Genomic DNA, 12,748 nt, shown 5'->3' with positions numbered 1-12,748 from the left:
GGGCAGGAATCTGACCACAGCATTACAGGCACACCGCATGTCAGCACAGCGTCCTGTATTTTCCTAACCGAAAGAAAAGACACAAACTAACCATGCTAGGATGGAGCCCCTTCCCTATCTAGAATAGTCAGAATGAAAATAGGAAGGGGGTATCTATGATAACCAGGTATTTATGGATTGTATATACATAAATGTAATTACTATTAGCTAAGTGAGGAACAAAGAAAATCAGTGCCCAACTTTTGAATTTATGGTTTACTTACACATTGTTTCGTCCAAAGGTATACAAATAAGAATTCCGGTATGTCCTGAAGTCAAATTATTTGAAATAAATCTAAAGCCAAAACTTTTTTTTTTTGTAGTTTTAGATGGAGGGGGAAGGGTCAGATCCCTTATCAGATTTTTATTCCTAAATATAAAGAATAGCCAGCTTGTTAAAAAAAAAAAAAAAAGCAATTGGGTATTTTACAGAAGTTCCATAAAAAAGTCCCCCTTTATGGACTGTCAGTAAACTGGATTGGAATGCTGGCTCATCTCTACATTTGGTTTAATTTGGCATCTCCTAAGACCACACACCCCACATTTATATTAGCAGTGGGTATGAAAGTGCTGTATAGACACAAGGAGGCCTGTGTGAATGAATTCTTAGTCTTTACCAGAATAGGAATGGGGGGTCCTCCAGGGGAGGCACTTGTTCTGGTGATATCTTAATAATTGATACCCTTCTACTTAACTTCCTGTGGCTTCTTAAGCACAGGAAGTGAGAAGAAATCTCTCAAGTGTCTAACAAAATACTACCAGATTATAACCGTTCTCTTATCTATCAAGAAGTTTGGGCCTTGGATACATGGACCTTCTAAGGATTGGTTGACGCCAGTAGCAGCGGGGTGGCGATGTGCTCTTACCCCCCCCCCCAGACTTTATTGAATTGACACAAAGTGAAATTTCATTCAGTTCTATTCACTAGTCCCCTCAGTGACTTATTATAAGCAATGCAAAGTTTTTTATGTTTGCATTGGCACTGCACTAGGAAAAGTTTCACAACGCAACCAAAATGCATCTACATTTCCTATTAAGCTTTGTTAAAATGGGTCCAAACTGGTCTCCAAACGTAAGGTATTTCATAGCAGATTCTCCACATCAGCGCCATTTGCTCTGTCTTATTACTGAAGTTGCTAATTATCAATTGTCAACAGCTCTGGGCTCTTTTCAGCTGCTGGTACCGGGCACAGCTGTGGAGGCGGCCATAGTCTCTGTCAATGGGTGGCATTCAGGCTGAGCCAGTCGTGCCATCTCTGAACACAGTTTGTACCCTTTGACAAAGAGTATGGCTGTGTTTGCGTATGGACAGCTGGAAGCAGCTTGGAACTGCTGACAGGTATAGAAGGACTCTTCTCAGCAGTTTAGTTTATAGTATACAAAGATAGTATAGTGGAGGGGTCTCTAAAAAAAAAAAGCCTAACGTTGTATAGATTATGTAATACTGTCATCTATGTTACATTCCAATGTAAAATATGGCCCCGTGCTTGTGCCAAATATAACCTTCAAATGAAAACCTTTAAAGCGGTTGTAAACCTCAGACATGAAATATGAACAAAGCTTATCCCTCTATAGTGTGTACTTGTTTCAGTTAAGAGCACTAAGTGTCATTTCTCCATAGAGGTATAAGGTCAATTCCTCCCGAAGAAGCAAATTAATTTGCGAAACATGTAGAGGATCACACTTTGGACCTACATCTCCAGAGGCTCCACTATCTTGTGGGGTTCCCACTTTTAAGTCTGTATTACCTTGCTATTGTATGCAACCATATTTTTTTTATATATTGCTTGTATTAATGTATATCAAGTTGTTTTTCTACAATAAAACATATTTTTTATATTCAATTCCCTGGGTACCGAGAAAGTCCATTAATTTTCTCTTGGTCATGGGGCATTTTTTGGAGTAGCTCCTGACATCCCTCATACCTCTACCTTCATGCATAGAATGTATGAATTTAAAAAACGTTCAGCCTTTACAATCGCTTTAAGTTTCCTGAAGTTGGGCTTTAAAATGACTTGTCTTTCCTTTTATATGAATAGCCAGGCCTGCAGGCCTCCCTTTTCCAGTGATGGAGGGCATGTAGACAGATTGTCCTACCAAAACATTTAGAATTTGGGATTATTTAACACATGGAACATACTTTTAAGGCCATGTGTTTTGTCTTTGTGAACTGGACTCGAGATCACAGGCTACTTTAGATCGTTGTCAGCTTGATGAATCGCCGTGAATTCTGCTCAGTTCAAATAGACAAAATACCACCTACTTAATGCAATAATAAACATTGTACTTTCTCTTTAGACGGAAGATAGAAATAGCATCACTTATGACACTCATGAGCATGAGAACTGTGGAGAAGTGATGAAAGATAATGGGTTTATCTAGAGATTGCAGACCACCCACTGCCAGAGGGTGACGGGGGGGGCCGGGGCTCACCAAGAACAGAGCGGTGTAACATGCTGGTATCTGTAGTCTAAAGGCTTTGCGTGTGCTTAGATCAGATTTTATAACTTTTGATTACGTTCTTCATTTGGATCTAGAAGAAAGGCAAACAAAATGCATACAACAGCAGTGGAGATATTTTATTTTTGACTTTTGTCGTTGAAGGCAATATTGGGAATTCGTAATAACCTATAGAAAGAGATGATCTTTAATATAAGCTTATTTAATGCTCAAATCTAAAAAAGAAATGCATGTGATTGTCATCTATTATATTATTTATTAGACTTGGGAATTCCTTCCTGAAAGAATAATGTGAATGGTTCCGTTTTCTCTATTGTGTGGGGAAAAAAGTTTCTGTGATATAAGTAGGGGTGCAACGGATCAAAAAACTCACGGTTCGGATCGTTCCTCGGATCAGGAGTCACGGTTCAGATCATTTTCGGATCAACAAAAAAAAATCTCCCCCCGCTGTAATATCCACAATCTCCCTATTGGCAGAGTATTGCAGGGTATATTGGCAGGGTATTGGGTATATTGGCAGAGTATTGCAGGGTATATTGGCAGGGTATTGGGTATATTGGCAGAGTATTGGCGGGTATATTGGCAGAGTATTGTCAGGGCATTGCAGAGTATTGTCAGGGCATTGCAGGAGGGTATTGCAGCAGGGCATTGCAGAGTATTGGCAGGGCATTGCAGAGTATTGGCAGGGCATTGCAGAGTATTGGCACTGCTGCCATCCCATCTCTCCTCTCCACTGTACAGATCAGTGCACAGAGGGGAGAGAGAAGAACCGGCGTCATGACATGACGCCGGTTTGTTACAAGTGATCGCTCCATCATTCGGTGTCCCGTACGGATCAACCTCCGCGGATCGGATCAACCTCCGCGGATCGGATCACGGATCGATGACGATCCATTGCACCCCTAGATATAAGCAAATAAAATATATGTTTTGAGATTTTTGTCATTGCCCGGGTTATCGGTACACATGGCATAAAGCTAAAAATTCCAGCCAGATTGTTAAATGCTCGCTTGAAACGGGAGCTGGTCTACCAGTAGCAAATTGCTGGGATCATCTCTCCTACTGTCAGCATATCTTTTTCAGCACATCTACATGACTGACTGAGAGTGTGGCCTTTCCTTCTCCCAGTCTGAGTTTTCTCATATAGAACAGTGGTTCCCAACTTCAGTCCTCAATACCCCAACAGGTTTTGGCTCTGTATTTATGACAGTAGTTTTATCTAAGGCCGGCCATACATGAGTTGCAGGAAAAAAATTTGCTTGATTCCCCCATCAACATAGACAGTGTTGATACGGGAATCCCTCCTGCCAGGCCGTTCGGTTACTATTATCTAATATTGTTTTAGTAGCGTATTCACTACTCCAGGTACAGCGGTCCACGTACAATGGCTGAGAGCGAACCTACCTCCCCTCCCCTTTTCCAAATTTACTATTGCTAGCCGCTATAGAAGCCGCTATCGATAATCGCAGATAAAACCCAGCATGCTGGCTGTACCCAATTTGATCGATCAACTTGGTACTTTCAGCCTGGCCATACACAGTTTGAATCTCTGCTGGTTCTTGCTGAACTGGCGGAGAGTCGAACTGTGTATGGGCCCGCCTAAGGGAAATTCCCAACACATGGCCTGTTGGGGGTATTTGAGAACTGAGGTTGGGAACCACTGGTATAAGGAATTAAGAGATGTGGATATTGAGAAAAAAACATTTGTTCACACTAGTGATTTAGCCATGCTTTTACTGCCTCCCCAACCGCTACCCCCTTTAGCTGCAGAGGCAGCGACCAGGTGTGTGCACACAACACGGCTGTAATGCTTTGATTTATGGCCTTGGCAGGAATTATAACCCCGGTCACACTCTGGTGAATGGGACTGCTCTGCAACTGCCTCACAATCGCATGCAATGCAAGTTCAGGGTTTCAAAGTGTTAAAGCAGGTGGTGGGGAGGCATTACGATGCCTGTTAAACGATCTCAGAAGAGTGATCCAAATGCAGATCACAGTGTGAACGAGCTCTTAATGATTTTCACTGAATAGAAAACTTTATATCCACATCACTTCACCTGGTGCCCATATTTAAGCCAGTCTTATCGCTTGGTCCTCATGCCAGACTGCTTATCCAGTTCCATGGCTATCTGCTTAGGTAGCATAGTGTCTCTTTAGTCGCCTTCTAGATATGGTTACTGTGCACTTCAAAAATAATGTGTTTACTTTTCCAGCAACAAGTTCCACAAAATTGGAAGACTTGAGTTATCTGGATGTACAGAGAAATGCTCCTCTACGCACCTCCATCCGAATGCCCTGGCATAACACAGCAGGAACACGTGTGCAGCAGGAAATTAAAGGTAAGAAAATCTATATCTTTTTACATTTTCTACCTAGGTCTAGGTGTAGATATGGGCCTGAATGCAGTGAAGATTCTGTTGATTAAGCCAGGTTCTTTTGGATTAAATAATTTAGAACCTGTCTTTATTAACCTGCAAAGCAGCTGCTTCCATTTTTAGCCCAGCTTGGTGCAAAAATCTATACTTTACTCATCCCTCCACCTATATACTTATACTAACCTGAGTCCCCCATCCAAGTCCCTTGCTGACCCCATTTACGTCTGCATAGACCGCTAATTCAGCACCACCAGTTAACCATCGCTGATTGGTCTATGTCTCCAAAGCTGCCCATTGACCAATCGAAATTTGGCCAGTTTAGCAGGAACCAGATGAATTTCAATCCCTCTATGGGCAAGCTGGTTGTATTGTGATTTTGGGGAAACCTCTCGCTGTTAGAATACAATAGCGCAGCAGGAGGGATTCCCCCATCCACACTGACTGGGTTGATGGCGGAATCAAGCGATATTCTTTCCTTCAACCCGTGGCAAAGCACTTCATTCACAAAGGAGGAGGGGGTAGGGCCTAGCACCGCATCATCAAGAGGCGTGCCGGCTGAAGCAGGAAGAGCTGGCAGGCCTCTTGTTCATGTCATAATCAGTAAGGCGGCATGGGAATCGAGAGGTGTCAGAGAACCAGAGGATCTCAGTGGGACAACGCTGGGTCCTCTGGGCGGGTGAGTATCGGTAATGGAAGCAATGGACCACTCGGGAAGTGGGGGGGTGTGGGGGGGTGCTGAGTAAAGATCCTCTTTAAGAAGACCATCTGGTACTTGGATTCTGTGGGGAGACCTTTGTAATGTTTTCTGGTGGGGGGTCCTCATTGGTGGCCAAGAACCAGACATCAAGCCCAAGCTTTGTTGTCCTGATGGACAGGTTGGGGTCCTGAGTCCAGCACTTCGTACCTCCTTGTTTTTGGGAAAAAAAATGCAGCCACCACATTTAAGGACTAGTAAACTCCAATATATAACATTTTTGTTCTTTGGCTTAGATACACTTTAAAGAACATTCGTGCTCCTATTATAATACCCAAACCAAATTCCTAAACATGCACATATTTTGGGGTCGGTTTTGATGGAAGTCAATTAATGGCCTGGTATGTTTTATATGGAAAGAGAATACCAGAGCATCTGGATGAAACCCACACAAATACGGGAAGAATGTACTTCTTTGCAGATGGTCTCCTTTTGTGGGAATCAAACCCAGTTTCCCCAAGGAAGAAGTGCTAACCACTTAAATCCCCTTAAGCCCATATTAAAAAAAAAATGCATACCTGTACATATGTTGGTATGCAAATTGCAAATGGTCTTTAGAAAAAAAATTTTGAGGAATAAAACTGTTAGCTTGGCAAAAATGGCATGATATGATGAATTTCCACACTTCACTGCACTTGGCAGTCTTCAGGAAAACTGGCTGCCTATGCATTTTGCCCCTGTAGTCGGCTTTTGTTAGTTGTGTCATTTGCAGGGGCTTGATCACATTGCCTCATTGTAATTTAACTCTGGCTTGCCTGATGTTGGCAGAACCGTTTTTGTGTTTGGTGACGTTGTCTGGGAATGGAGGAGTTAACAGTTCATTTCTTGTTTTTCTCTACTTTGCAGCACGCTTTGTCCCCTACAAGCCACAGGACATTCTCTTGAAGCCGCTGTTGTTTGAAGTGCCAAGCATAACAACGGACTCAGTGTTTATTGGAAGGGGCTGGCTCTTTCAGGAGACGGAGGAAAAGATGAGAAGTTCAGAGCTGCCGGACAACCGCGGAGTAGTAATTGTTGGCTCCGTTGGCTTTGGAAAGACGGCGATCATTTCCAAGCTGGTGGCGCTCAGTTGTCACGGGACCCGTATGCGGCAGATTGCCTCTAGTAGCCCCTCTTCATCTCCTAAGGGTAATGTTGTATGATCTCATGGAGGATCACGCTTCTTTAAAAGAGTGCAATGATTACGTGTAAAATACATTTAATTTACTCTACATTACTAAAACATAAATCTCAGTCTAAACCAGCATTAAAGCTTAGTGCAGCCAAAATTACAAACAGAAAAATCAGCACAAAGGACATAATCTACAGTTGGGTGAGCTGTCTTTTTTGTGTTCCTCTTCTTTTAGTGAAAATTTTCTTCTGTTCTGCTTCACCCCCCCCACCACCGTAATCTTCTGGGTACAGTAGGGGTTAATAGAGCTAAGGGGCTATCGCATGCTCTCATCAAGAGAGCTCAACTATTTCCACCCAGCTGCTGGGTGTGCTGGCAGTGGTATAACTTCTATGAATGGAGGTGGCGGACCTATCAATCATCTGCCCGTTTTCCATTCATAGAATCAGTACTACGGCTTCTTTGAAAAGTAGAGCTGGGCGTTAAAGGTGTGCATAGTTTGGCTCTCTTGATAAGAGCCTATGACTGCCCCTTTGTTGTATTAACCCCTGCCACACCAGAAAATTGTGGCCCTAGGGGGGCAGGACGGAGGATGATTTTCACTAACAGAAGAGGGACCCATCAAAACCTAACTAGCCCATAGTTCATTAGTTTTAAAGTGATACTAAAGTCTAGTTTTTTTTTTTCTATTAAAATAACAAACATGTTCTACTTACCTGCTCTGTGTAGTGGTTTTGCACAGGGCAACCCAGATCCTCCTCTTCTCGGGTCCCTCTTCAGTGCTCCTGGCCCCCTCCCGCCTATTCTGTGCCCCCACAGCAAGCAGCCGAGGTGCAGCTCTGTGTGTCCATTCAGACACGGAGCTGTGACTTGGCCCCACCCCCATTCTCTCCCGATTGGCTAACTGAGTTTGATTGACAGCAACGGGAGCCAATGGTGCCGCTGCTGTTTCTCAGCCAATCAGGAGGAATAGAGACGGGTCCTGGACTGACAAGGCACCGTGGACATCGCTGGATAGAGATGGGGCTCAGGTAAGTATTAGGGGGGCTGCTGCACACAGGAGGCATTTTATCTTAATGCATAGAATGCATTAAGATAAAAAACCTTCCGACTTTACAATCCCTTTAATGTCCCCTCCTCCTAATGCCTATGCTGACTAACCTGTGAAAAAAATATGTATTTACTTACCCGCCTCGGTCTGGTCATGTGATCCCCTGTTTCAGCCAGGGAAGAGGAGAGGAAGCTCGGCAACAGGAGCAGTGATACCCTGTTTCCCCGAAAATAAGACCTAGTGTGATTGTCGGTGATGGCTGCAATATAAGCCCTACCCCCCAAATAAGCCCGAGTTAAAGTCCTTGCAGGTCTTATTTTCAGGGTAGGGCTTATTTTCGGGGAAACAGGGTAGGGCTTATTTGGGGGGTAGGGCTTATATTGCAGCCATCACCGACAATCACGCTAGGTCTTATTTTCGGGGAACCAGGTATCACCCATAGGCTCCCTGTCCTAACCATTGGGGGCACTTCCTCTCCCCTGCAGCCACCACTGGAGTGGGCTGAAAGAAGGTATGCATACATCTTTTTTATACAGGTTAGCAAGCATAGGTGTTTGCGGGGGTTAGAGGGGAGGGTTGGGGCGGTGACATTATTAAGACCAGATGGGCTGGAATTTTACTTTAACACCCATATACTACTAAAACACTAGGTGTAAACAAAATAATACTATTAGTGACTGTGTGGAAGCAGAGGCCTCTCTGAAGCTTTCGAATCAGCAAAGCTTATGCTACCTTCTAATTGGAGACTATTTGAGCACTAGCTTTGATTCAGCAGGGAGTTTGTGAGACCTCTTCAGAGGGTCCACTGCTTCCACAGTAAGGGCCATTTTGTGCAGCATGTTGGCAGGGGACAGGCTTTTCTACTCAGGACGTGGATGCTTTCCAAAGAAAACAAGCAGTAAGACTTTGCACACATTTTTGTTTTGGTGCACCTGGAATGTATTTAGCTGATTTAAACTGAAAACTCAAAATTCCCCAAAAAATGGTGATCCAGTGGTGTACTAACATCCCATAATGAGCTATGCATACTGTCTTTACTGCACTGTAATCCCAAGCAGCGCTGTCATCACTATCTGAGTTTTCCCTGCTGGTCTACAGAACACCTCCCCCTCTCTAACATGGGGGGGGGGGGGGGGGGTGTTATTTGAACCTTAGTAAGGGCGTACTAAACCCATTTTTGTTGAAAGTTTCCTTTTAAGAAACTGTTATGGGCTTACAATGCAATTTGAAGTCTCTTTTACTGTATAGGATCCAAGGCATTTTTTTAAATTAATTTTCTCAGTAGCAAATTAGTTTGCCATGAATATTATCTAAAACATTCTCCTCATTCTAAATTTATTCAGCCTAATGCTGTACATATACACCGATCAGCTATAACATTATGACCACTGACAGGTAAAGGGAATATCTCGTTACAATGGCATTTGAAAATTGGTGGAATATATTAGGCAGCAAGTGAACAAGCCCATGGTGACCCACGTCCACAGCCAAAAGCTTCTACAATGGTCACGTGAACATCAGAACTGGACTACAGAGCAATGGAAGAAGGTGGCCTGGTCTGATGAATCGCATTTTCTTTTACATCATGTGCATGGCGGGGTGCGCATGCGTCGCTTACCTGGGGAAGAGATGGCACCAGAAAGCCGTCTAAGAAGGCAAGTTGGCAGAGGCAGTGTGATGCTTTCTGCTGGCAAACCTTGGGTCCTGCCATTCATGTGGATATTACTTTGGTGTCCATGTCTCTCAATGGGTCAGGGCTGTTTTAGCAAAAGGGGGCCATACTCAATATTAGGGGAGAGGTCATAATATAACTGATCGGTGTATAGTCAGCCTGCCATGTCCCACATATCTTCAGCACTGCTGGAACTGCTGTCTTTGCTTAATTTTAAGGTACCTGGTTTTGCTGCGGAGAGGCACCTGCTTCTGCCAGGAAAAAGCTCATACTGCCTGTAAAACAAGGAGTCTCATTGGAAATAGTGTCGGCCTGCCAGATGCCAAGTCACACTCACCCTGTTCTGTGATCATTTGACACAGATGTTTGCCCAAGTCTGTTATATATAAATTAAAAGGGTTTTTAATGTTCAGTAAAAGAACTTAACATAAACTTCTCACAATCTTGGGCAGTTCAAACTTGGATGAGGATGTATAAAATAGAGGTTATCGTCAGTGCAAACTACATGTCAAAATGATTGGTAGATCCAGATAAAGGCAGCTGAATTTACATGAAAAAAAAAAAAAAATGTTAACATTTCTTAGAAAAGACAGGTACTTCCTGCCCTATTGTTATTTTAATGTTATGAGTGACCTTACTGAACTGTGGAGTTGAAGGGGGCTCAGGGCGCTGCTCAACTTTTTATATCAGTCAAAGTCCAATTTGCATTTAAAGCGGACCTTCAGTCATTTTTTCATCTTTCCATCTATTAAATCTTCTGCTCTTGCTGTTTTAACTTTGGATAGTAAAACATTTTTTTCTGCCAGTAAATACCTTATACAGCCCACTTCCTAGGCTTATGACATCATGCACAGCTCTCTCTCTCTCTCTCTCTCTCTCTCTCTCTCTCTCATGATAGTTTGTCAGGAAGGGAGGGGGGATGAGCCATAAGAGGGTCAATGAGAGCTGCAGAGCTGGAGGTGTGTCTGTGTAAATCCAGGAAGTGAACAAGCAGCAGCTTCAGCTGCCCAAAGTTAAAATGGTTGCTTCCAGACTCCATGGAGGGAGATTTCTGCAGCATATTTGGCAAGTACAGAATCACAGTATATATATAAAATAATATGCAAAGTGGTTGTAGGGAAGCTCCAGAATGGCAAAGATGTTTTTATTACAAATTATGTGAGCAGACTGCAGTTGCTCTTTAAAGTGACACTAAAAAAAAAAAAAAGATATGGGAATATAGTGGACGGGTGGTGGTGCCTTCGTCCAAATTTATAGAGAAAAGAAATGCCCTCCAATTTTGTTGGACTTTATGAATGGCAACAGAGACAGTATGCTCCAGGAAATAGAAAAAAAATACAAAACTTTATTAGACAGCAGTAAAAATAATTAACCACTTTCAACCCCGGAAGATTTGGCTGCTCAATGACCAGGCCATTTATTTGCGATACAACACTGCGTCGCTTTAACTGAAAATTGCACGGTCGTGCGACGCTGTACCCAAAATTGACGTCTTTTTTTCCCACAAATAGAGCTTTCTTTTGGGCCATTTTTGAAAAAAACACTTTTACTTTTTGTTATAATAAATATCCCAATTTTTTTTTTCACAAAAACTATTTTTTTCCTCAGTTTAGGCCGATGTGTATTCTTCTACATATTTTTGGTAAACAAAATTGCAATAAGCATATATTGATTGGTTTGCGCAAAAGTTAAAGCATCTACAAAATAAGGGATAGATTTATGGCATTTTTATTATTATTATTTTTTTACTAGTAATGGCGGCGATCTGCAATTTTTTATCGGAACTGCGATATTGCGGAGGACAAACAACATTTGACATATTTATTTGGACCATTGACAATTATACAGCAATCAGTGCTATAAAAATGCACTGATTACTGTATAAATGTCACTGGCAGGGAAGGGGTTAACACTAGGGGGCGATCAAGGGGTTAACTGTGTTCCCTCAGTGTGTTCTAACTGTAGGGGGGATGGGACTGACAAGGGGAGGATAGAGATAGTATGAACACACAATCTCTCTCCTCTCCCCTGACAGAACTCAGATTACACACACAGATCCCAGTTCTCGCTCTGTCACGAGCGATCGCGGGTGCCCATCGGTCATCGCGTCTGCCGGGCACTCGCATCGGCTGCGGGCGCCTCCTACAGCGTCTTAAAGGGCTGACGTACAGCTACAACGGCTCGCCCAGGGGAGCCATTCTGCCGCAATATAACTGTGGCGGCCGGTCGGGAACCGGTTAAAATATTGCGTCTAGGAATGATGTACAATGGTTACCACATAGAAATGGGAGCATAACCTCAGACAACCAAGAAAACGACAGGAGCAGCCGACGTGTTTCAAGTGCAAAATTGCGTATCTTATTCAGGAATGGTTTTAAGTAGGATAGTAAGACAAATTTACAGAAAGACAGCTTTGTATCATGTTTTCAGTGTACTTTTTTTGTGGCTCTGTACACCAGCATATACAGCATGAACATCCACCTCTATTGTACTTAAAATCATCCCTGAAGAAGATACGCAATATCGCATTCGAAACGCGTTTGATGCCCCTGTAGTTTTCTTGGTTGTCTGAGGTTATGCTCCTATTTCTATGCTGTAACCATTGTACATCATTCCTAGCCGTAATGTTTTAATGTTGTCTAATAATAATAAATAATAAAAAGTCTTAGGAATACATTTCTATATATTCTATATATAATTTTTTTTTTTTAGAAATAGATTTTTGATAAAAATACCTGCTGATCCAGTGACCTCTTGCTGTTAGTAGTAGCAATGATCTACAAGTTCATCTTGCCACCTCATGTGTACATGTTCCAAACACCATGTCAGCGGCTTACTCTGCCTTTGCTCTATTCAGATCCAAACAGCCAGTGGGCATGATCAGCTATGACAGGAGGAGCCGCTGTCAATCATACATTCTTCCCCGCCCTGTCAGGTAGCGCTGCTGGTAACGTAGGCAGCTGGGAGCCGGACGGGTCAGAGTGATAGACAGCAGATCCTGTTGGTATTGCCTTTCTTGGCAGGACAGACTCATCCTGCCCCCTGCAATGATCGCTCGGCTTCAAATAGATCGATTCAATCATATGACCTGGAACTAAAGAAAAGAATAAAATATATTTATGAGGCCTCTACTTTAGCTCTAGAAGGTTTTACCCCCTTCATGACCAGGCCGTTTTGTTGCTATTTAGCACTGTGCTACTTTAACTGATAATTGCGCTGTCATGCAACACTGTACCCAAATTAAATTTATATAATTATTTTCACACAAATAGAGCTTGCTTTTGGT

At 42.8% G+C, this 12,748-nt stretch overlaps 1 protein-coding gene across 3 annotated transcripts in view; it reads left to right on the top strand.

Moving 5' to 3' along the window:
• TANC1 (tetratricopeptide repeat, ankyrin repeat and coiled-coil containing 1) overlaps positions 1–12,748 on the top strand; it is a 350,249-nt gene that overhangs the window by 241,843 nt on the left and 95,658 nt on the right. For all 3 annotated transcript variants that reach the window (XM_073634104.1, XM_073634105.1, XM_073634107.1), the window contains 2 exons: positions 4,713–4,838; positions 6,475–6,756. In XM_073634104.1, coding sequence (XP_073490205.1) covers positions 4,713–4,838; positions 6,475–6,756 — 408 coding nt within the window. The remainder of the gene's footprint in view (positions 1–4,712; positions 4,839–6,474; positions 6,757–12,748) is intronic.

The sequence above is a fragment of the Aquarana catesbeiana genome, linkage group LG06, assembly GCF_042186555.1.
Source record: "Aquarana catesbeiana isolate 2022-GZ linkage group LG06, ASM4218655v1, whole genome shotgun sequence".
Taxonomy (NCBI): domain Eukaryota; kingdom Metazoa; phylum Chordata; class Amphibia; order Anura; family Ranidae; genus Aquarana; species Aquarana catesbeiana.
The sequence above is the reverse complement of the archived record's forward strand: the minus strand, read 5'-3'. Positions and strand labels throughout refer to the sequence as shown.